At 40.4% G+C, this 25094-nt stretch overlaps 1 protein-coding gene across 1 annotated transcript; it reads left to right on the top strand.

Annotated features, from left to right (window-relative positions):
* Positions 1 to 213: 213 nt before the first annotated feature.
* On the top strand, positions 214 to 22362 carry LOC132575100 (carbonic anhydrase 2-like). The gene is made up of 7 exons (XM_060243548.1): positions 214 to 464; positions 2018 to 2215; positions 13487 to 13605; positions 15977 to 16069; positions 17418 to 17480; positions 18140 to 18295; positions 21249 to 22362. Exons 1-7 carry the CDS (start codon positions 431 to 433, stop codon positions 21366 to 21368), a joined length of 783 nt encoding a protein of 260 aa, XP_060099531.1. The 5' UTR covers positions 214 to 430; the 3' UTR covers positions 21369 to 22362.
* Positions 22363 to 25094: the final 2732 nt, after the last annotated feature.

The raw sequence follows: 25094 nt of genomic DNA, 5'->3' as shown, positions 1-25094 counted from the left end.
TGCTCGCTGCTCGGGCCAAGCGGCAGCAGCTTCGCTGGGGCTCCTGCCGGTGCCAGCCTCCTGCTCCGCGTGACGAGGCTGTGGCGGCTGTTGCAGTAGCGCCTGTGTGACGGAGACGGAGCCGAGGCGACGAGGGAGGCGGCGGCGGCGGCTCCCAAGAGCACAGCCGAAGAGCCCGCGCGCCTCTGCCTCCCCTCTCGCCTCTCCCCGCCCCCCGGCCGGCTCGGAGCGCGGCGCTCCGCTGGGAGCCTCCTCCTCCCTCGCTGCCCCTCCCGTCGGCGATGTCCGTGAGGGGCATGGAGTTGGCCGGAACCTATAAAAGCCCCTGACGAGAACCGGAGCGCTGCCACCACCACCGGGCAAGCCGGAGCTGAGCGAGGACAGGCAGAGCGCGCAACACCGCCGCCACCAGCGCAGCTGAGCCATCACCATGTCCCAGCACTGGGGCTACGGCAAGGACAACGGTGAGTTCCTCCCTGCCCAGCCTGACCCACACGAGTCCTGACAGGAGCCCGCGCCGCCGCTCTGCCTCACACTACCCGAGACCGGCTTCCTGCCCCGACGCGGGGGTACCTGCTGCTGGCTGAGCTCCAGAAGGGGCGCGCGAGCGCCGCCGCCGCTATCCGGCGTGGTGCTTGCTTGTGGCAGCGGCTGCGGCCGGCTGGGGCGCGCGCTGTGCAGGGCTGCGCTCCCCAGACCCCAACTGAGGTTAGGCAGCTATTCCGCATTAGTTAATGCGAAGCAGAGATGTGGGCTTGGATGCGCGGAGCCGGAACGGGACGCTCAGTCCATGCAGAGACGGAAGCTTTCTCAGTGGGTGGCAAAGGTGGATGATTGGCCCTTTCGACTTACTAAGAAAGTTCACGGGTGACCAAGAGCGAACTGGACCTGCAGTGCTGGTGGAGCTGCAGCGGGCCGTTCGTCTTGGAGCCCGGGGTTGTGACAGTGGCCCACTGTAGATGTGACCCCTTGGCCCCAGAGATGCTGCCATCTCCTTAGGAACCATTTGGTCCAACTTGATCCAGGATTGGTTTAACATCCCAGGCCACCAATTATAGGAGAGCTGCAGTGTGCCAGAAAAGGGGACTTGTCTCCATATCCCTGCCCTGGGTGTCTGAGAGATAAACTCCATAGACTCAATTCTCCAAACTTACAGTCACCTGTCTCTCTCTTGCTATGCTATATGCTTCAAAGCAATTTGAGTCTGTCCTTATATTCACCTTTCCACTGGGATGCATGGGAACCTTCCCTTCAGAAACTCTGTTGGAGTGTCACAAACCATAAAATTCAGGGTTTCCTCTTGGGACTTTTCTGGTCACTCCAAGGAGTATCCTAGGGTCAAGATTCCTGTCTTTGCAGTCCTGAAACCACCCCTTCCCAGCTCCTGTTCCTATGCAGGGTTCTCTCTCTGCCACCAGAACATTTGTGGAAAGCAGATGAGAATCTACTGTCCTTTGGTCTAGATTTGTGCTTGACAAGGCAATGAAGATGTTAATTGTGATTCAGACCTGTAAAATTTTTTATCCTGTGTTTTCCCTGTGGACTTTCCTTCTGTAGCTTAATGCACCTATACATCTCAGAAAGGTTTCTTCATTGGTCTGTGTGGAACTTTTCTTGAGCAACCTTTGCTTTTTTCTTAGGAGTTCAATAAACCATTCCTTACACTCACTTTGTAGGGAAGAGGGTAATGTTTTCCTCTGGGATACCACTCAATACCCCTCCCATATCCTAAATCCATCAAAACACAGATCCTTTGCTTTGCTTAGAGAGCCTTATTTTCCTGTACCATGCAACCAAAAACACCCCTCTCTGCCTGGCAGTTAGAGAGTCTAATTCCAGCTGGCCAATATTGCTTCATTCTCCTATTCAATATTGATGAGATGAATGTTAAAGCCTTCCAGCTGCTCTTAAGGCATTAAAGGCCTCCTTTGAATTTGTTACCAATTGCTTTCTTTCTTCAGCCTGTGCTGGGGCTTCACTTGTGGTTTCTTTTCTCCCCCCCCCCCTCTTTTTCTAGGACCTTCTACCTGGCATGAGGTTTTCCCCATTGCCAAGGGAGACCGGCAGTCACCAATTGACATTCAGACCAAATCTGCTAAGCATGATTCCTCACTGAAGCCACTGAGCATCACTTATGACCCATCTGCAGTCAAAAACATACTCAATAATGGCCACTCTTTCAATGTGGAGTTTGAGGATTCAACTGATAAATGTGGTAAGTCTGTGGGCACTTTTGCCTCCTTTAAACTTGAGAGTGCAATACTTTGTGTGGAGAGATGGGCAGCAAAAGCAATGGGAAAGAAACCTTGCTGGAGGTTGACTAACAATTGTAAACAGATATTTTGCTCTCTTGTATTGCCTTATTTTAGCCAGAAATCAATATAATCTGAAAACAGTACGAAGTGGAAACCCCAGTTTTATTGATTTGGAAGTTTCTCTTTATCTAACATGGAAGGCTCTCTGGATAGGCTGTTCACCATATGTTATATTAATTAGTTTTTCAAATAACAGTCTAAATACATTAGATGGAGCCTCCCCCTGTCCCTTTCAATAGAGTGCACAGATCCAGCACCACTTTTTCTTTTTGACCTTTTCTGTTTTCTTCATTGCTAAACACAAATTAATTTGTCTGACACGGTTTCAGGAAGAACATTCAACCTGCATGATGCAGAATGATCTCTGTCTGAGCAGTCATTATGCAATGGGTCCAAGGGTGTGCGTTTCAAAAGCTTTCTAGCTGTATGCTTTTTATAGTCTTCCACCTGGAAAATATACTACTGTATCTGATATGTCCCACATCATTTAAAATAGTTGTGGTGGGAGGTCAGGGGTAATCTACAAAGATTTTAAAAATAAGACAGCAGTTTGGCAGTATTCAGTAATTTTTGTGTGCAGTTTAGGACTCCAGGTCAAACAAAAATCTAAAGTGTAAAATATCTGGGAGGGGAGGAGTACCTGTGTGGAGGTCAGAGAACGCCTCCAGAAGAGTTCAGATGCATGGAAATACTACTTGTGCAATGTTCTTGCAAACTGAAATAAGGGGAAGTTCTTCAAGACAGGCAGCCTCTGGCATTCAAGAGTGTGTGTCATGCCAAGGTTATCTCAGAGAGGCGGGGGGGGGGGGGGAGCTATTAGCAGGTTGAAATGCTTTCCTTTGAGAAGTCTCTGAGCTTTTCAATACAGGCAGCAGTACGTTCTTCCCATATTCCCACATCGTTTATCAAGGACTGGTTAGTCATTCTTTTGCGCACTTTGCAAACCCATGCCAAATAAAAAAAATTAAAAAAAATCCAGCCCCTATTGCGATCAGGATTCCACTTTCAGTGGAACACTAAGCAGAGCTGATGTTTGCGGTTGCTCCTGTGAGTAAGAGTTAGACATGCTCTTTAATCATTGTAATTTTTCAGCTGGCTGCATGTGCCACAGCTCTCAGCTACAATGAATGTGAATCAGCTTTTAATGTAGGAAATGGTGCCACTTTTTTTTTAAACCACCCAACAACAACTACCATCAGGAGCGGCTGCCTCCTTGAGATGCTGCCTGATTTGACTTGCTTGTGCAGTTGCCCTATTTTTCTCCATGTTGGCAGTGCCATTGAGGGAATGGGCCTGAAAACAAATTCAAAGAGCCTGGAACAGCTTTGTCTTACGAATTTCCCAAACAGTACTGCGACTCTGTCAAAGGCTACAGTCCATGGTTCTTTTCCAGCTCTGGTGGTGAAATGGTTTGGTGGACTATAGCCAAAGTGTACTTAAACTGGAATACCCCATTTTGTTGTCAGTATTTGCTGGGAAAATAGAGCCACAGTAGGCATAGAGCTAAATTCAGAATAACTTTTTCAGCTGGGATAGCTATTTAGTTCTGTTACTCATAGCTTCTTGGGTATCTATTTGGCTTGCAATACCCAGGAGATGAAGCCAAAAAAAAAAAAGGCAACCCTTAGTGAAGCTGAATTCTGTCAGTAAGATATACAGATCTACAAAGCCTTAATCATAGCGGTGTAGTTTTGAAATTGGCATTTTTTTGCAGGAATCAGACGTCACATTTATGCTGTGCTGTATTTGTGCATGTACACACATATGAGTTGAATTTGTTTTAGAATTCTTAAATGCAGATTCTGTGATAGCCGTGTATTGTGTAAATTGGATCCAACCCAATATTCTGAATGACTCTGGCTTTAACAGAGAGTTACCTTACTATTTCCCCCCCCTCTGTAATTATGTGGGCTTGAAAACTGCTTTTAAAACAACTGAGTCAAAATTCTTTAGGGATTGCTAGATTCTGCCTTAAGCAGATGTACTTTGCAGTACATAGTGTGACTGGGACTGTGGTGCAATTCTAGTTCTTTTGGTTCTGTTGCTTTTTGCTTAGGATTGGGAGTCTCTCAGAGTTTCTCTCTGTGTCTCTTTTTCTTTCTATCTTCATTTGATGAGGACATTGTGAATGTACACATAGCACCTCTGAATATCAAGAGCAACATGTCTAGCGGATGGAAGATTTGTTGTGTGACTGTTCTATAAAGTGCTATTCTGAAATAGCAAATGGGAGGGGAAGGTGGAAGTTTTCAGATGTGGCAGAGTGGCTCAGTCAGAAACGGCAGCACAGGCATGGATCATTTTCATTCTGAGCAGTGAGCACTTCTCAGTATGCAGAGAGTGGGAGGAAAGAGCGGAGGAGGACTGGAGTGGAAGCAGGCAGGGTAGCTCAGCCACTCACGTGTGGACTGACGGAGGGGGGAAGCAAAAGCTACACAGACTCAGCAGTAGCTACTTTTATTTTTGGCAGGCTTTCAAAAACCACAACACAGGAAATTTTACCTGCATGCATAATTATACTTTTTGTCAGAGCATGTGTTTTGCTAGATTCAGCTGCTGTTTCTTGCAGTTAAAGAGTTTTAGGTAGCAGAATGGGGGAAGATCTCTACTTAAGATCCTGCAGCCACTGCCAGATTGACAAGGTCACACTGGGCTCAATATCTTCCTAAATTGCTGTGAAAAAAGTAGCCATTTCTCCCGTTGTGAGATGCAAAAATGCAGCTGTCCCCATTGAATTTCCTGGGCTGCTTATTTATAGTTCTCCAATACCTGCATATATAGGAGATTTCATTTCGTTAAAAGCTTAGTATGAGTTATTTTTAAAAGTATAGTCTCAATGCTCTTGTAAAAGCAAGCTGTTTACATTTTCATTGCATAGGGGAATACAAAAGAAATCAGATATTATTGTGCAATTCTGTATATCACAAACTTCAGAAATACTAGTTGCTGTTGCCAGCATCATCTTACAATATTAGAAAAACAAAAGAAACTGTGTTCTTATGCACCAGATGGCTTCATAAATTTGAAAGGATGTCACATAGCAGGAAACAGTAAGTAGAAAAAATTGTATAAAATTATTTAACCACAAAAGTGTAGGTTTTACCCTGTGGATCTGTTTTGCTTACTGCAGCTTTGTGTCAAAGGGAAGTGGCACTGTTAGCAGAATGGATCCACCTATAGATTATAGAAAAATGGATACAAGATATAAATGTATTTATTTAACATATTTATATGCCACTTTTACTTGAAGTTCAGTAATCCAGTTCTATGGGAGGGGGGGGGATTCCTGATTGTCCATTTCTGTTTTCTCCAAGATGTGTTTTATGTCCATTAGAGGACATAACAATTAAACAAATTAATCAAGAGTACATTGAGTGTGCTCTTTAACCATAATGTTAAAAACTTTGGCTGAGATCATCCAGATATTTAGAGTGGGTCCTTCTTGCCAATATGCAGATGGCATTCAGCTTTCTTTATCACTGAGCCCCCAGAGGTGGCTGCGAAGGTCTAAGGCCAGTGACTTGAGCATGTGGTGAGATAGCTGAGAGTGAACAAACTGGAGCTTAATCCAGTTTCACAGGGTAGCTGTGTTGGTCTTTGGTAGAACAGCTAGCCGCCCTGAGCCATCTTTGTGGGAAGGGCGGGATACAAATCATAAAATAAATAAATAAATAAATAAATAAATAAAATAGATTCGAGTTCAGTGGCACCTTAGAGACCAACAAGATTTTTTGGGTATAAGCTTTCAAGAAGCAAAACTCCCTTCATCAGGTCCAATTTAGCTGAGTGTAATCTGGGCCCCTTTCTAGGGTCAGTCATTTGAAACATATTATTGCAGTGCAGTGTCAGCTGGTCTGATTACTTGTTTGCTTCCAGGCTCAATTCAAAATGTTGGTTTTCCTTTTAAAGTCCTTTACTTTAAAGGATGCCATGCTTATTGAATCATATATCTTTGCATACACTCATGCACCAACTGCCCTTTCCAGCCTTCTCTTTGTGTTGTCCTCTCTCTGAATTCTCTTGTTTGTTAACAAGTGGTGGGTTTTTCCTGTGACAGGACCAGTCCTTTGGAATGGCTTACCAAAGTGGATGCAGAGGGCACCTTCACTCCCTGTTCAGGAAGGCACCTGAAATTATTTTAGATCAAAGGTCATTTGGTGGAGGATAAATTGGTTTCGCAGATCAGCCTTTGCTGCTTTTATCTTGCTATCTGATTGTTGCATTGTGTTTTATGCCCTCACGACTTAATGCTTTTATAGCTGCCTTGAGTCTAAGGAGATAAAACAGGACATAAAGATTTTAAAGAAAGATTTTCAAGATAAAGGAGAAAATCACAGGATTTTTTTTTTGGCTGTATGATGTGTACACTTAAATGGCCTATACAGTTTTTGAGTCAGATTGCTGAATTTCCTCAAATCAGTCATTTCAAGATCCAGCCACTTCTTTACTAAAACACCAGGGTGCTTCATAGCATAATAAATTTAAACCACAGTAACAGTTCTCTTCAATAGAAGTGACATTCTGTGACTATTTTATCCTAATGACATTTTAACATTTTAGAAAACACATTGTCTTATGACAGATATAGTTGTTTATCAGTGATGGAGTGGACTCTTGCTTCCATTATTACAAAATCCCCTGAAGTTTTTTGCCCATCAGAACAATAATTCTTATGGACATTATGGTAAACATTGATCCTTGTTTTAAAATAAAATTGTTTAGCATTTCTTTAGAAAATGGTCTATCCTTTGCTGAGAGAATGCTGAGAATACAGAATTTAAGGAAATTAAAATATTACTGGGACCTTGATGCATGCACTCATCTGTTCAACACTGTCCTTCCTAGCACCCATGTGAGTAGGATTTGGCACTTGGCATTTTAAAGCACATCCTTAACATTTAATGATTTCTAGTACAGCATCAGAAATACCATAAAGCCTTCAAATGGTAGAAAATCAATACAGCACATTAATTTGCTAAGTTATATACAGCACTGAAAGGATTTCATTCTTCCCATGTCATTATAGATTCAGGTAGGTAGCCATGTTGGTCTGAAGGTGCTACTGGACTCAAACTTTGCTTCCCCCCTCCCCCTGCTGCCATTTTATTTGTCAGTGTGCTGTTAGAGAAAATGTGTTCCACAAGCTTTCTTGTAATCTTTTGCAGAGTTCTCTATTTGCCCCCTCCCCCCATTCCCACCATTACAATTTTCAGTGGTGAGAGCTGTGGAAGGGGGAAAACACATAGAGGCTTCTGCAAAATATTACAAGATGCACTAAAACAGATGCACTTTGTTCACATTTTCGTTAATGGCTCATAATACATTATTTATTAACATTTAATGGACATAAACGTAAGTATTCGGTTAGATATAGCAGGCGGAAAAGTAAGTTATTTCTGTACACTTCTAGCTCTAAAGTTGTCAGTAGAAACCTTGATAAGGGAGAATAAATGTTTCTGGATGATAAAAAATTATGGAACAACTCCCTAGGCACCCAATGTTAGAACCCACTAAATATTGACTATTTGCCAGGTCTTAAGCCGCACCCTGTCTGAACTCTTTGATACAGCAGTTGGGTGTCAACCAAGGAGAGCCTACCCTTCTGTACTTCAATATGTTTTTGAAATTTCTCATCATCCTACTAACAAGTGGCCAATGGCCAGATGTGCATAAGCATCTGTGAATATGAACAGATATCTTATGTGGGGTCAGGAGATGCAAAGGGATATAAGGACTCACACTTCATCCATGATATAGGTCCACATGATAGTCAAATTGTAAACATCCTTACTTGGAAGTAAGTCTCACTGGAATCAGAATGTATGTATTACAAAGGAGAAGCTAATTTCCTCTTCTTTCCCTTCCTTCTTAGGGACACTGTAAATAAGTAAATATTGAGTGTGCACACGCTCATAGGTACGCACTTGAAGACACATTTGCAAACATTCAGTTTATTAGAATTGCTTCAGATATGACAGCTATCTATCTACACCACACATATACCATCGTATGTAATTTTATTTTATATTTATCTATATTTTTATGTATCTACTTTGTTGTATGTACAGCTGTAGACAGGAAACCACAGCTAAACAAGAATCTTTAACATATGCATATTAAACAGACATGTTTCTTCTCATAGCATTTAGGATTTGGGGGGCAGTGAAAGGGTTAAGGTACCAGAGGTAGAACACAATCGCATCATTACCTGTACCCTATGAAGATTCAGGATACCCAAGTGAAAGTAGGCTTTCTCCTGTTTCCCCAGATTATGTTGAATAGTTCATTCAAGGCCAGTCATAATCCCTGGCAAACTGCCAAAAATGCAGTATGTGCAAAAAGGGGCGTTTGAGGAAAGCTGGATATGTTTGGTTTTTTTTAATGCTATCTCTTTGGAACAACCCTTCTTGCTGTCTTGAAGTCCCCATTATCAAGGTAGATAGCTGTTTATCAGAAGAAACTACTCAGATGTTTTTTTTAGGGTGAGTGGTATATCAGAACGTTTCATGGTGGCCTAACTTGTTCTGTTGGTTCTGAAGCAGGGACTTCGGTTAAATGAGGTCCTGTCTGTAATCATTGAGAGCCAAGTGTTTAACTGAACATAGGCTGAGGGAGATAGCATATTTTTGAGAAGAAATGTTTTCCCTAAATATGATATTCTGTACTGTATGTAGGCTGTTGGATCGTGATTAGAATTCACCCTGATTGAACTCATCAATAATGGCATGTGGGTAAATGGTATAGCAGAATGTTTCGTGGTGGCCTAACTTGTTCTGTTGGTTCTGAACCAGGGACTTTGCTTAAATGAGGTCCTGTTTGTAATCACTGAGAGCCAAGTGTTTATCTGAACATAAGTTGTGGCAGATAGTATATTTTTGAGAATAAATGTTCTCCAAAATATGATATTCTGTCCTGTATATAGGCTGCTGGATAGTGATTAGAATTCACCCTGACTGAACTTGTCAATAATGGCCTGTGGGTTAATCAGGGACAACACAGTTTAATCCTTTAAGATCCTTATTACTGTGTCTCATCTCATCATTAGAACAATAGACTCAAGCCTGGGATATTTGGGGAAGAATTATTTATTTTGCTGTCCACCTAATTTATATTATTCTAGCCACACAGTTTGTGTTTGTGTGTGTTTGCACATGTAAAAGAACTTATGTGCTTATATAATAAATCATTGCATATCATGAGTATGCATTTAAATGAAAGCAAAATAATAGCAAAGATAATTTACATTATCAAACAAAGATATTTTCCCTATTTCCACTTGGTATAAAGTGTGTGGAAAAGAGAGGTCTTCATTCTGATGTTTGAACTAGGTCTATGCATTCTGCCCATTTTAATTACTGAGGTGGTGATTTTTTTTTCTTAAGGAAAGCATCATGTTTAATAAAACCTCTTGCAGGTCCCAATTGCAAATGAGAACTCCTATAGGTAATTGATTGGCATGCAGATCAAGATAGATTGGCTTGGGCAGAAGGCTGCTACTCAAGGAAAACATTGTTCATTGGAGAGCGCATGGATACCACTGTGGATTCCTATGCCACAGCCTGTTTTGGGAAGTCGCAAAAGCAGTTATGTGAATTGAGGCATAATTCATCAGAATTCTCATCAAGATGAAGGATGGTAACAGAGTTTGTTCTCAGCTTGGCATTACTCATATGTCTTGGCTTAATACTGTTACTCTTCAGATGATCTAATGACTTTAGCACTGGCTAAAATTTCATACAGTAGCAAAGTGGCATGAAAAATCCATGTGCTTGTTGCTTGGTTATAAACTATTAATTTTAGGGTTCTTATTTCCATCTGCACCACTAGAAAAGAAAAGACAGGAAGAGCAAATCCTGCACATACAATTCATACACAAAAGGCACTGGCATTAACTGGATTATTCATACAGATGGTGAGAAGATATAATCAATGAATATACTCTCAAGTGATCTTTCTCAACCAGACATCCTCTGAGTTACTGAAGACACATGATTCCTCAAAGAAAGACCACATATGAGTAGTGATATTTGAGTAGTCTAAATTCCCTGTATTCACATTGCGAACTTTTAAATCAACTGATGCATTTTAATATATTTCTCCTATTTCAACATTATTCTTCATGTACATCACTTGATGACTTGCATTTCTGTAGGAACCATTACAGAACAAATGGCATAACTGAGGAGGTGTTAAAGATCCAGTGTGGTATAGTGATTAGGTATCATACTAGAATCAGGGAAGCCCAGGTTCAGATCCCCACCTTGCCATAGAAGGTCACTGGGTAACCTTGTACCAGTCACTCTCTCAGCCTGACTTAATTCATAGGATTGTTAGTGTAAACTGGAGGAAGATAGAACAAGGTTGTAAGCCAATTTGGTTTCCCTTTGGGGATTATGCAGAAACACCATTTTGTGTGTATTGAACTGTGAGTTGGATGAGGAGAACTATCAAACTTGAGGTAGGCCTTGGCCTATCCTCCTCCTCATTCCCCCCTCCCCTCCTGTATATAACCAATCTGAGGGCAGCTCTCAAGAGAGGACAGGAAGTCCATCAGAGGTTAGATGAGATCTGCCCCAGAATGCTGAAGGAGGGAGAACCAGTTCATAGGAGGGAACTGCTGTTTATATTAATGAGTTCTGGGCGCGAATAGTTCAGCTGAGATTCAGTCATTGTTTGGTGCTAAATTGTTAACAACAGACAGAGCTCTGTTCCTGGGCCAGAGTTAGTGGCCATTGTGGAGAGTATATACAACCATCTTATCCAAGAGTAACTAAGTAAGGTGCCTGCCCTGCATACCTTCTAAATAGGGCATGAGTTTAAACAGGGAGAGAGATGGAGTGTTTTTGCCTACTTTGATTTAATTCTTCTGTTTATTTATGAATATGTCTGTGAATAGTTGTAAGCTTTAAATAAATATTTTGATAGTTTAAAGATTGAGTCTTTCTGTACTACCTAGTTCCCCCAACTGCTTGGAATGCTATAAATGGGGCAGGGAATCCATAGAAAGGAAGAAAGTGGCAAAACAGCCAGTTGCTAACTCTCCAGGGGAGCCCCAAAAACATCTGGGAAACCCCAAGGTGGGTTCCTAGTGACACCAGAGGGAGGTTAGTAGGCTGTCCTGCCTAACCAGAGTCCAAGACAGGAACAGTGTGGCAGCAACACCTGGAGGAAATACATTGGAATGGCCCCTTCAGGTTCAGAATCCCAGGAGGGGTGGGCAGAGCTAGGACCTGCCAGCTGATGCAGGCCCAGTCTGCCACAGGGATAAAAGCAGGGATAAATAAATAAGATGGTGTTTATCAGTGGAGACATTTAATACCAAACAGCCGTATGATCATATGCAGCTGTTATGTACTGGATCCCAGCATTGGTACACTAGCTCAGTATTATCTATTTTAGCTGTCCACAGCTATCCAGGGTTTCACAGAGAGGAAGGTCTTTTCCACCAGCATCTGCTACCTGAGATTCTTTAAATGAAGATACTAGGGAATAAAGCTGAGAACTTCTGGAATATGCAGCATGGGCTAGTGTCACTCCCCAAATGAGGAGAGAACATGATTTGCATTTCTTTTTCACCTAGATTTATTTTAAACCTATTTCATTGGCAACTACTGAGATGTTGCAAAAAGTGTAGGTAGTTAATTAGCTATATGTGAGCTAATCCTATTTCATTGGTGTCCATCAGTACCTATCTAATTGCTTTCTTTGGAGGAAGCACATTCTGTCAAATAGAACATGCTTTGGATTTGTGCACAGTATGTCAGAAATCTTCACAGGATTCTTCAAGAAAAAAAACTGCACATAAATTCAGCAAGGCAACTTGGTTGCACTTCCCTACATACTTCCCTGCTGATTGGTTTAGGCAGTTCATTACATCACAAAAAGATTACAGGATGAGGGCTTTTAAACATACTATCTGGGCAAAATTAAGTCTGGAAATTTGCTACTGACTTCAGTTGAATCAGAACTATATTTATTACTGCTGTAACCAAGAAAAAGAAAATATTGTACAGGGACATCTTTGTGAGTCTTGAAGCATACAACAAAGGTTTATGTAATATGGAACTTTAAAAAATCGATGTTAGAAAAGCAAATATTTAAACATATGTACACTCACAGTTCGATATCTTTTTTACCATTCTTTGGAATATGGTTTGCACTGTTAGTTGAACTTTACACTGCATATATGGCTAGCTACAGGTAAGCTTCTTTGGCTGTGATCCAGAGAAAATTAAGTGCATTTCACTGAAATCAATGCGGTGTTTGTTGTTATTTTAATGCCTTAAACTCCATTAATTTCAATAGGATTTAAGTGTGACTACGTGTCTCTACATATATTCCCTCTATGTACATTCTCTTCTCTACATTCCCTACAATTGGGACTATGTGCATTTGGGTAGCCAGCTGTGAATCACAGACTTGGAGGGAACAAGAGCACCTAGTCACACTGACTAAAGGGAACTGCCACATTCTGAATACAAGGGCCAGGAGACAACATCAGGGGGAAGGCCTCAGACTTTATGCTCTGTTGTTGTCCCTCCAGAGTAACTGATTGGCCATTGTATGAAACAGGATGCTGAACTTGATGAACCACTGGTGGGATCCAGCAGGATTGGTCTTTTGTTCTTAATCACTTATAATTAGCATTGAAATTGTACTATTTGTCATGTTATGGAATTTAAAATATAAATACCTTGGTGTTCTGCAAGCAGAAACTGAGAGAGCTGCAGACTGCTACATCTTATGCTACTTTAGTACGTGAAGTTTAATTTTTGCCATCTGACGGGCAGGAAAGAATAAAAAATAAATTTTATCAAAAACAAAAGAAAATGTATTATATGAGCAGATTACTATACTTTCAAGAGGACTAGTAGCATGTCTCAATATTGAGGTAAAGTTTACAATTGAAAACAGTGAGTTCTTCAGCAGTGAATTCTAGCATATTAGTTATGGACAAAATTAGTTGCAAGAAAATAATTAACATATCTTGGAAAAATATTGTCGGGGGGGAAGAATGTCTAGATTTTTGCATCTTTTTCAAGTCACATTTTTTGTTAAGATAGAAGCATATGTACAACCATATATATTTGTTAGAAATTCTGAGTTGTGTTTTTGAGTTAGTCTTCATTATAACAGGAGATAAGGTTTGTTGTGGCTTATTTGAATTGTAGTGCTGAAAGGAGGCCCACTTGAAGGAACTTACAGGCTGATTCAATTCCACATTCACTGGGGATCCCGTGAAGGTCAAGGATCTGAGCACACAGTGGATGGTGTGAAATATGATGCCGAGGTAAGACCTCTTTTCCATCTTCTACATTAAATATTCAGCAAGATGCTTTAGAAATGGTCCAAATCAAAACTGGGCTTTAAAAGCACACACACTGAGTTTGTCAACCTCCAGATGAGGCCTGGCAATCTCCTGGAATTGCAAGTAATTTCCAGACAACAGAGATCAGCTACTCTGGAGAAAATGGCTGCTTTGGAGGGTGGACTCTGTGGCATTATACACTGCTGAGGCCTCTCTTCTCCCCAAACACTGCTCTTCTCAGGCTTCACCACCAAATCTCCAGGAATTTTTCAGCCCAAAGTTGGCAACCTTAACACACATAAAGACATCGTTTATCTTGATTTCAGTAAGGCTTTTGATAAGGTTCCACATACTATCCTTGTTGACAAGTTGGTAAAATGTGGTTTGGACTGTGTTATCATTAGGTGGATCTATAACTGGTTGACAGATTGCACCCAAAGAGTGCTTGTGAATGGTTCCTCATCCTCTTGGAGAGGAGTGACAAGTGGAGTGCCTCAGGGATTTGTCCTGGGACTTGTTTTGTTCAACATCTTCATAAACGATTTGGATGAAGGAATAGAGGGAATGCTTATTAAATTTACCGATGATACTAAATTGGGAGGGGTTGCAAATACAGTAGAAGACAGAAACAGGATACAGGATGACCTTGACAGGCTGGAAAACTGGGCTAAAACCAGTGCAATGAATTTTAACAGGGATAAATGTAATGTTCTGCAATTCAATAGGAAAATCCCATGTATAGTTACAGGATGGGAGAGACTTGACTTAGCAGTAGTATGTGCGAAAAGGATCTAGGGGTCTTAGTGGATCATATGCTGAACATGAGTCAACATGTGATGCGGTGGCTAAAAAGGCAAATGCAGTTTGGGGCTGTATCAACAGAAGTATAGCGTCCATATTACGTGATGTAATGGTATCACTTTACTCTGCTTTGGTAAGACCTCACCTGGAGTATTGTGTTCAGTTTTGGGCACAACATTTTAAGAAGGATATAGACAAGCTGGAACGGGTCCAGAGGAGGGTGACAAAGATGGTGAGGGGTCTGGAGACCAAGTCCTATGTTGAAAGGTTGAAGGAGCTGGGGATGTTTAGCCTGGAGAGGAGGCGGCTGAGAGGTGATATGATCACCATCTTCAATTACTTGAAGGGCTGTCATATAGAGAATGGTGTGGAATTGTTTTCTGTGGCCCCGGAAGGTAGGACCAGAACCAATGGGTTGAAATTAAATCAAAAGAGTTTCCGGCTCAACATTAGGAAGAAATTCCTGACCGTTAGAGCGATTCCTCAGAGGAACAGGCTTCCTTGGGAGGTGGTGGGCTCTCCTTCCTTGGAGGTTTTTAAACAGAAGCTAGATGGCCATCTGACAGCGATGGAAGGTCCTGTGAATTTGGGGTAGGTATTTGTGTGTTTCCTGCATTGTGCAGGGAGTTGGACTAGATGACCCTGGAGGTTCCTCCAACTCTATGATTCTATGATTTTAGGGCTAGACATTATAGGATCTGAGTTCTCTTGCACATTGTTAATCATGGGTGGTGCTGCTCTGTGCCAGCCCTCACCCTGCCCCCAATTGTGCTAATATATGGCTTGGAGCAGGGTCTTTAAAGTTGTGCACCAGTTTTTCTTGTCCTTTGGCCACAGCCTAAAACATTTGGTCCTCCATGACAACAGCTTATTGTTCTTTTTTCCTGTTCTTTTTGAAATAAATGCTTTCTTTTTAAAAGTTGTGGTACCAGTTTCCCTTGTCCTTTGGCCACAAGCTACAACATTTGGCCCTCCAGGGCAACTGCTTAGCTGCTATGAAAATCAGGATGCTGGACTAGATGGACTGCTATTCTGATCAAGCAGGGCTCTTCCTATTTTTGTTTAAGAAGGTTTTGTTAAAAAAAAATTATGTCAGGAGTTGAATGTGATCTGGCATGAATGTGATTGGGCATGAAGTGTCCAAATGATATTTTTATTACTGAATCTAATAAGCATTTTATCTTTTTTGTTGGTTTGTCCATTTAGGCACTATCTAAATGGTGTGAGCAAACAGCACAAATATCTCTATATATTTGCGTTTCTACTGCATGGAAAAGCAAATCACTAGTAAAGCAAATTATGAGTGGTTCTTTTTTTTCATGTGTTGCCATAAAATGACCATATGACTTATTAGCTGAAATAAGGCCTTTTCTAACAATCTTTCTTTCTTTCTTTCTTTCTTTCTTTCTTTCTTTCTTTCTTTCTTTCTTTCTTTCTTTCTTTCTTTCTTTCTTTCTTTCTTTCTTTCTTTCTTTCTTTCTTTCTTTCTTTCTTTCTTTCTTTCTTTCTTTCTTTCTTTCTTTCTTTCTTTCTTTCTTTCTTTCCCTTCCAGCTTCATTTGGTTCACTGGAACACCAAATACAGTAAATTTGCAGAAGCTGTGAAGCATCCTGATGGTTTGGCTGTCTTGGGTGTATTTTTGAAGGTTAGTTCCTTAATCTTCATTATTGCCATCCTTGCTTACTTCACAGAAGTTTGTCTCTAAGATGATTTATCCCTAGTCTGCAAAGATAATTTACTCTTCCAAAGCCATTAAGTGTGTCTACATTGTGTTCATTTTATTTTAATCCTTCATCTTCTTCTGAGAAAAGAATATGACAAATATCACAGAAATCATAGGGTCAGAAAGGGGCAGGAAATTGCTGTGACACAGCTGCTATAACCCAGGTCTGTTCTCATCACAAATCACTCATCACAACACATGTGTGATAAACAAAGACACAGCTGACAAAAGGAGCTTGAGTCTCAAAAGCTCATACCTCAAATATTTTTTTGGTCTCTGCTACTGGACCCAGATCTAGGTTTTCTATTGGAGATCAAGATGGCTGCTCTCTGAAACAAAGCTAAGTCACAGTGTCTTCTATCTTATCTCTCCACAGCAAAATTTGAAGTCCTCCTGCAGTTTAATGGGCCTTCCACTAATGGAAGTGACTGGAGGAGGGCCTCACACTTTGCTGAGCGGAGTGGCAGGATACAAGTCCATGCACTTTATAAAGCTATTTGCAAAAAATAGATCAATAACTAATGCAGCTGAGCCACACCACAAACTTCAGAAGATGCATATAATTTTACTTCTGCACTCACAAATGCTAATTATTAGGATCTGATTTTAAATATGTGTACAGTGCAATCCTAAGCAGAGTTAACTGTAGAAAAGTAGAAATATTTAGGATTGCACTCTTTGGGCAGCTTTGTTTCTCAAGAGTCCAGGCGTGATGAGCACAAAATAGAAAGTAACTGCATATATACAGGGTGCATGCCAGTTTGATCTGCTGCTTTTCCTTTTATAATATATAAAAGTTGATACCCAGGAAGGCTTTCAAGTATTTCAAGAGACAAATGACAAATACTGTATAACTGTGCTGTTTACCATTGAGATTATCTATATGTATCTCATATTTATGTATACATAATTATCTTGTGCCTGATTATTACCCTTACTTGGAATGATATCCTACTAAAATAAATGAGAATTACTTCCATTTAAATGTATTCATGACCAGGCTGAAATGTTTAAATTACCTTTTAAAATCCAGTTGACAGATTAACTCCTGTAGAACTGAGATAAATGGTTACCGACACGGCTTTTTTTGTTGAAAAAAACCAGCAGGGAGTTATTTGCATAGTAGGCCATACCCCTTGAAGCCAAGCCAGCTGGAACTGTGTTCCTGTGCATTCCTGCTCAAAAAAGCCCTGGTTATGGATAAGATATGTTTAAACTTTAGGCATATGTGCTGATATATAACTTTCTCTCCATACCTTTTATATCACAGGTAGGAAGTGCCTGTCCTGGAATGCAGAAAGTTGTTGATGCCCTGGGCTCCATTAAACACAAGGTAATGCTTCTGTCTGTAAGGTAGTAAAGTGGTATAGCATTGTTGGACTCTGTGTTTTCTCCAAGTACAAAACTACAAGGCTTTCAGCTTCTTACACTATATATTTTAGCTGGACAAGGCCACCTTAACTGGATAGGATAAACTATATTCATGCAGCAGAAACTTGTAATATTGCTTTCAACCATGTTTTTTTTTCACAGCCATCTTGAGGAATATTGCTTATTTGAAGGGGGGGAACCCAGCCTGCTCTTACTCATAGGATTTTAATTGACTCTTATAGTCACCAGCTGTTTCAAGGAAGGTGATTGCACCTTCTCTAGGCTACATTTTATAACCCATCACTGGCAGTAATCCCTAGATACACATGCACTTGAGGCTTCTGGAAAAAATTGGAGGTGCAGTTTTTCCTATGGCGATGACTTAAAAATTTGCATCTGCCACTCTCTACTTGCCATGCAAATTTTAAATGCATAGGAGCTGGTTTCAAGCTCTGGCCTCCCTTCTCTTCTTCCTCTGCCTTATTCTCCAATAGCAGCACACTTTATTTTTGGCAAGAATTAAGGAGTCTCCCTTCCAAATTCCATAATTGCTAGCAAGGTATGTATGTATCATCTAATCACACAGTAGGTTGTCTTATGGAATTATTTTATCTGCTCTAGGGCAAACAGGCTGCCTTCACAAACTTTGATCCCACATGTCTCCTTCCTGCCTCCCGTGATTTCTGGACTTACCTTGGATCTCTGACTACTCCTCCTCTGCTTGAATGTGTCATCTGGATTGTTCTGAAGCAGCCTGTAACCATGAGCAAGGAACAGGTAGGTATTTTTGCTGCAAACTTTGTATTCATCAGAAAATTGATTCTCTTTCTTCCAGCCATGCTAGAGATATCTGTAAAGAATCACAGTCATGCCAAATATTTGTGAAACATTAGTATTTGTAAAATATAATTTGTAAAATATTAGTTAATAGGACCAACCTGGGATGTGTGGAACTATAGTTGAGCCTATGTGAATCATAGAAAAGGCCATTAGGTACTTCAGTTTCTCCCCCACTTTAAAAAATCAAATTATCTTCAGAATCAGATGTTAATACATAGTAGGTTGGATCCCACAGTAAATCTCCACTGAGGAAATGGAAAAAGACATATTTGCCTCCCTTAGCTCAGTGCAACTCAAAATGATCTTCAGAATTCTGCTCCTGGGGGCAGGAGTCTACCAGGAACAACATCGGGGTGTGTGTGTGTGTGTGGGGGGGGGGGTTCAGAGGTCTCAGTTGGGAGCAAGCAAGCATTTTCTGCAGTAACCAGACTTGGATATAAGTCTGCTGTAACACCACACCCATCTGATATATGTTTCTTCCACTCTCCATTTCTTAGAATGTAGCACTTCTTACACAATCTCTCTATGTAATTTAGCCATTAATGCCTAAATGAAAAAATGAATCACAGAAAAACAAGGATGAAGCAAAACTCAACATGCTAAGTATTTCTGTGGGCAAACAAACCAGCAGGACACTAGTACCAACAAACCCACACATGCTGCCTTACTGAAAATAAGTAACCACTCAAATAAGTAAAGCTGCAACTGTCTAGCATTTTTTTTAGTAGCATTGACAATTGGTTCAAATCTTAGAATGCTTCTATATGTTCCATGTTCTCTTGATCTGCTCTTAACATGGTGGCCATAATATTTGAACCACAATATTTTAATGTCATTTGACTGAATCATACAATGTCCATTAGCCACTAATACTGTACAGCATTGTTAAGAATAAACACATATAAATGGGGTCGAAATTGCATGGGAGGTGGATTTCAGACATTACAGACTCTTATAGAACATTGCCAGGTGTCAGGTTTGGCCAACCTATTCAATATAGGTGTCAAAACATATGCTTTCAGTCTCATTCCAGACATATCTGTATATTTACTACATTTTTACATTGCTCTTTTAAGGAGATTAGGATGGCATACATGGTTTTATTTTCCTTTCCATTTTATTCTCACAACAACCCTGTGAGGTACCTTCGCTGTGAGAGCCTGATCCAGGATCACCCAGTGAACTTCATGGCTAGGTGGGATTTGAGGCCAGGTCTCTAGTCCTTGACATACTTTAGCTTCTAAACCATAGTAGTTGTCCATGGTGATGCTTGCACAGGAAGACAAAAAAGTAAGCATGATCATAGGAGATCTCAGTGTGCTTGGTAGTACAGACCTAAGCAGAGTGACGCCTTTCATCGTCCATTGCAGTCAGTAGCTTAGAAGGGCATTGCTATGCTTACAGTTGTACAGCTAATGTCCTTAAGGGATGGATATGGAAGCAAACATTTTAGGGGAAAACAGCAGGTGAGTAGATAATTTAGTCAGTATAGAAAGTACACAGCCAGTATCCCCTGTACCATCTGTTGAGATGCACACCTCTCCATCACACACACAAACACATTATTGCCCAATGCCTTGTATTTCAACAGCTATGAGAGACATGTTGCTGTATGGCATAGCTCTTTTTGTTTTTGCATATGTGGTTTTAGTTCACTTGTGTCAGTTCATAGACATGACTACCCTCAATGAGTTAAATGAATTGAAGGATATTTCTGAGCAATAAACAACTGACATTGAATTTAGACATCCATAGTCCAGTGGCACCTTTAAGACCAACAAAGTTTTATTCGATATATAAGCTTTCATGTTCACACACACTTCTTCAGAGTCAGTGTGTGTGCATATGAAAGCTTATACCTGGATTAGAATTTTGTTCTGTTGCTTCAAACCAACATACCTATCCACCTGAATCTGTGCACTAACAGTGTCACATACAGCATCATGTATGGATGAGTTCTGCATAATAAAATCCATCTGTTTAGAAATTTGGAGATAGATCTGAATAAATATATAAATTAATATCACAGAGGGAACTTTGGAGACTGCATCTTAGAGGACTCCTAGAGACATTGCAGCTGTAGCTGAATAAATCTCATTCTTTTAGATGTTTAGCAAAATTATCCAGTTGTTTTTAAAAGAACATATTGCCAGTACTTAAGAAGAAGAAGACTAGATTTATACCTTGCCCTTCTCTCTGAATCAGAGTCTCAGAGAGACTTACAATCTCCTTTATCTTCTTCTCCCACAACAGACACCTTGTGAGGAGTGGGGAATCAAACCCAGTTCTCCCAGATAAGAGTCCACACACTTAACCACTACACCAAACTGGCTCTTTAACACTTGTCAAGCTATTCTAAACATACAGTATCTCACACATGCTATAACCAATATGGATTATGTGTCAAACACATAACAGACACAGCATATTAACATTGTTTTTACTTAGCGTATGAAGATATGAAGCTGCCTTATGCTGAGTCAGATAAATAGTACATCTAAATCTATTTTCTCAACTCTGACTTTTAGCAGCCATTCAGTCTCTTAGGCAGGTAGCCCTGGTGCCTGAGATCTTGTTAACAGGTGAAATCAAGGATTAAAATGGATACAAAGCATATGCTCTAGTCTATTCTTCTTCAATACTTTTCTCACATCACATTAACCTCTTTCTTCACAAGAGAAAAAACATGGTGATAAGGTGACTGAGGGCATTATAATTAAAAATTAAACTGCTGTGTCAACTAACAAAAGGTAAAAGGAGAAATCTGGGAAATCTGCCATGTATATACACATAAAAAGAGAAAGAACTTTCCAGCTGCTGGTCCATAGCTGAAAGTCACTAGTTAGATACTCATACTGATTTACACCTGGTTCTTTTTTTTCTCTCCTAGATTGACAGACTCCGTTCCCTTTCCTTCTTTGATGAGAAAGAGCCACCATGTCCCATGGTTGACAACTGGCGCCCGTGCCAGCCACAGAAGGGCAGAGAAGTTAGAGCCTCATTCCAATAAGTTGTGCTCATTAAACGTTGCCGTGTCCTTGAGGGATGAGTTCTTTCTGCTAAGCACAAATCCAGCTACTGCCATACACGCACTGGCAACATTTCTTTTTTTCCCTTAGTGCTCTCTTTACTTCCTATCATCCTCTGTAGTTCTAACTCATGAAATGTGAAAGGCCACAGGCTGAAAGGAAAACATATTTGCTGCAGGGTGGGTATCTATGTTCCCTCTAAGCTGTGGAATCTTGTGAGCAAAAATTCTACTTTGTGAGCTACTGACATTAAAGTTGTGAGCAAGCAGTTTGGCTGCTGCATAAATTAGTTTGCTTGGGGGCCAGCCTTCCTAAGCTAAGACAAATATGTGTGAGTCGGGGGGATAACTCACACTAACTCAGCTTAGAGGGAACACTGGTGGGTATGTATGTAGTGTGCAGGGTGTGAATAGAAACATGGCATGATGCTTGATGAGAATTACTGTGCGATTGCTGCTGATACTTTCATAGGATTTCTTCCTGTGGCCATTAGTTATGGGGCATGATGAAAAGTAACAAAAAATAAGCCATTTCTTTTTTGAAGAAAGTAACCTCATAGAGCATATGAGGTTACTTGTACTCAGTAACTTGAATCTTTTGTAAAAGCACAGGAATGCAGTCTAATACAGATATTTTACATCTGATTTGGAACATTACCTTCTATCATCATAGGCATTAAAATGTGAAAGTAATATTAAAAATTAAATGTCTTAGCTTTTAAAAAGTTTGAAGTGTAAATATTTCTTTTCCTTTTTAGCCATACATTTGAATCATGTCTTAATGTTAGTATATTTTTTTAAAAATTACAAAATGTCAACTGATCTAAATTAAGTACCATTATGTGTAAAAGCTGTGGATACCATAGATATAATACAGAGAATCCTTCCATTTAAAAATAATGCCATAATTTAAATTAAAGAAATATATTGTATTTTAGATACACTCTCTAAATAAATAAATGAAGATATATATTTATGTTTCTGCTGTTGTCTATTATTGCAATGTAAGAAAATAGAAGTTGGGCAAAAATTATTTTCAGGAATCACTTCATCCCCCCCCCCCCTCCTTTCACATACGATTTCCTCTTTCTCTCCTCTTGGCATTCCCCATATTCTCCATTCCCTGCTTCTTACTTTGCTTCCCCCTTGCCATCCAACCTTTCTTTTTTCTGCCCCCTCAAATTTTCCAGTTTTGGGACTGGCTCAAGGTCACCCAGCAAACTTCCATGGCAGAGCAAGGATTTCAACCTTGGTCTCTCAGATCCCGTGTTTGTGTGTAAAGTGTATCATATCACAAGTTTTCAAGGCAAGTGTAACTAAGCAGAGGTATTTTGCTATTGGCTTCTATTGCAAAGTACCAACTCTGCTTAGCTTCTGAGATCTGATTAGGGCAGGCTATACTGTATCATTCAACATCCCTCCCAGATCCTAGTCTGACACTTTAACAGCTAAAGCTGCCTATTTTCCCTCCTTCCCTACCTATCCTCCCTGGGGAAAGTCTGGCAAAATGGCAAAGGCTGTGTGCTAACAAGTCACACTCATGAAAGTTGTGTAGTAGCCACTCCTGGGTCTGGCTGAGCCATGCAAGTTGTGCAGAGGCTGTCTCAGGGCCCAGGCAAATCATGTGGCTTCAAGTCATCTATTAGCACTGGGTGAATTGCACAAATTTCATGGTAGCAAGTTGCCTGGGGGCAGCTGGTCCTTCTTCCAGGGAAGGAGGGAGAGGAGCAGATGAAAAGCTGAAATAGCCTTGGAAATGCCTTTTACTGAAAGAAACCAAAGTTTGAAGGCTGGAAATATTGTTATGGTTTCCTAGCAACCCCCCAATGGCCCTTGAGATCTTTCTTAAAGGTATAGGTGCTGTTTCTATTATTTGGGGGGATTTAACCCCTTATGTTTTTTCTTTCAGATTTTTTTCAGATTTGTACAAAGATCTGCCTTGCCTGCTCATGGCTACATTCTCTGGACATTCTTAAGTATCCACACATGGGGCCATGTTGAGAATGAGATATATTGATGATGTGTGCATAATTTATTACAGCTAGAAATGAAAAATCTTGAAATTTGATTCATGGTGGAAAGGAATTACAGAATTCCTTTTACTTTCTGTTACGTCCTATTGATAATTGAAGATCCCATGATCCCATAAACCCTTGTTCACAGCAGCAAGATACCAGAAAGTATTTTCCCCATCACATGGATCACCTAATGGAAGCAGTTCCCAGGGTAAATAATTTAAAGAAACCTGTTTTAAAATTAAAATAAAAGGCAAGGCAATAGCATAGTGTTATAAAGCAGTTGGTGAGAATTTAAAGATCTTCTAGGCCAATACGCCACACAAAAAAAGGGGACTGCAACAGGAAGGCAGAACTGGCCAAAATTGCACCACCACTCTTGAAAAAGTGGAGCTCAAGATGTGTGCTCTTATGTATGTATCAATCATTTTACCTAATTCTTCCTCAAAGGAAATTATGGCAGTGTAAATTGCAGTCTCCTCATTCCAGTTTTGAAGGACCACAGTTGAGTGGGGTGGGGGGTTGACCCAAGGTCTCCACCAGTGTTCCCTCTAAACTGGGGAGTCTTGTGGGCAAAAATTCTACTCCGTGAGCTACCAACATTAAAGCTGTGAGCTACTGCAAAAATTAGTTTGCTCTGGGGCCATTTTTTTCTGAGCTAAGATAAAAATATGTGAGCTGGAGGCTAAAAAACCATGAGCTAGCTCACACTAACTCAGAGGGAACATTGGTCTGCACATCCCTACTCTGTCACTATAACTGCTACACTACACCAGCCCTAGGTTTTTATGTAACATTAGACTATGAGATATAATCGGCTTTTTTTTAGCAGGAACACCCAGGAACACAGTTCCGGCTAGCTTGGTATCAGGGGGTATGGCCTAATATGGAAATGAGTCCCTGCTGGGCTTTTTCTACAAAAAAAGCCCTGGATATAATCCATACTTCTGTTCATTCCCTTTAGGAATGATTTTTAATCAAAACTCATTGGGATTTTGGATTTTCTCTCCTTTTCCTCCATGTTCTTTTACTCATCAAAATGTAAGTAGATGAAGGGGAAAAGCCACTAGCATTATGAATACAATAACTATTTCTGTGTAGTTTTTCTTGACCATATTATTTTCATCTGCATGCAGTTTAAGTATCTCTGAGAAAGTTGCAGATATTGGAATCTTTATTTTGATGATTTTCGATAGGAGAAATGTCTGCTATACTGAAAGCATTGTACTGGAGAATTTAGAAATAGACTTATGGCAATGCATCAAGAAACCAACAAAACTATTGTCGTTTGCAAACTGAATTATATTTCATGTGCAACTATATGTTGATCACTGTATATAAACTCAAATGATAACAGAGGGATCATACACTGGGAAAAAAACACATATTTTTATAGCCAGGAATGATATTTTAAATTATTGTTGCCTGGTTTCATCTTGTGCAGTGTGCAATGGCAGTGAAGCAAAACATATCCTTCAGTCTATTCAGATAACCACAAGACTCCTTTCTATTTTGGCTGTAAGAGACTAACTGAAATCTGTAATCAATAATCTAGTACTGCTACTTTTAATAGAATATTGAGCAGTTCGTAATGATGCTCTTCTAATAAAGCTAGGCTTTTGGCTTCAGGCAAAGAGTACAGACTGCATCCCTGTGAAACTAGTTCTTTTCTAAATAAAGAATGAATAGCATT

Source organism: Heteronotia binoei, chromosome 7 (genome assembly GCF_032191835.1).
Source record: "Heteronotia binoei isolate CCM8104 ecotype False Entrance Well chromosome 7, APGP_CSIRO_Hbin_v1, whole genome shotgun sequence".
Taxonomy (NCBI): domain Eukaryota; kingdom Metazoa; phylum Chordata; class Lepidosauria; order Squamata; family Gekkonidae; genus Heteronotia; species Heteronotia binoei.
Note: the sequence above shows the minus strand (reverse complement) of the source record. Positions and strands in the feature narration are given on the sequence as shown.

What these genes read in the sequence shown, in the direction of transcription:
- LOC132575100 (XM_060243548.1), top strand. Translation starts at nt 431, where the DNA reads ATGTCCCAGCACTGGGGCTACGGCAAGGACAACG. An exon ending in GTGTGAAATATGATGCCGAG is followed by an intron (nt 13,606 to 15,976) that starts GTAAGACCTCTT and finishes TTTCCCTTCCAG; the next exon opens with CTTCATTTGGTTCACTGGAA. An exon ending in TCTTGGGTGTATTTTTGAAG is followed by an intron (nt 16,070 to 17,417) that starts GTTAGTTCCTTA and finishes TTTATATCACAG; the next exon opens with GTAGGAAGTGCCTGTCCTGG.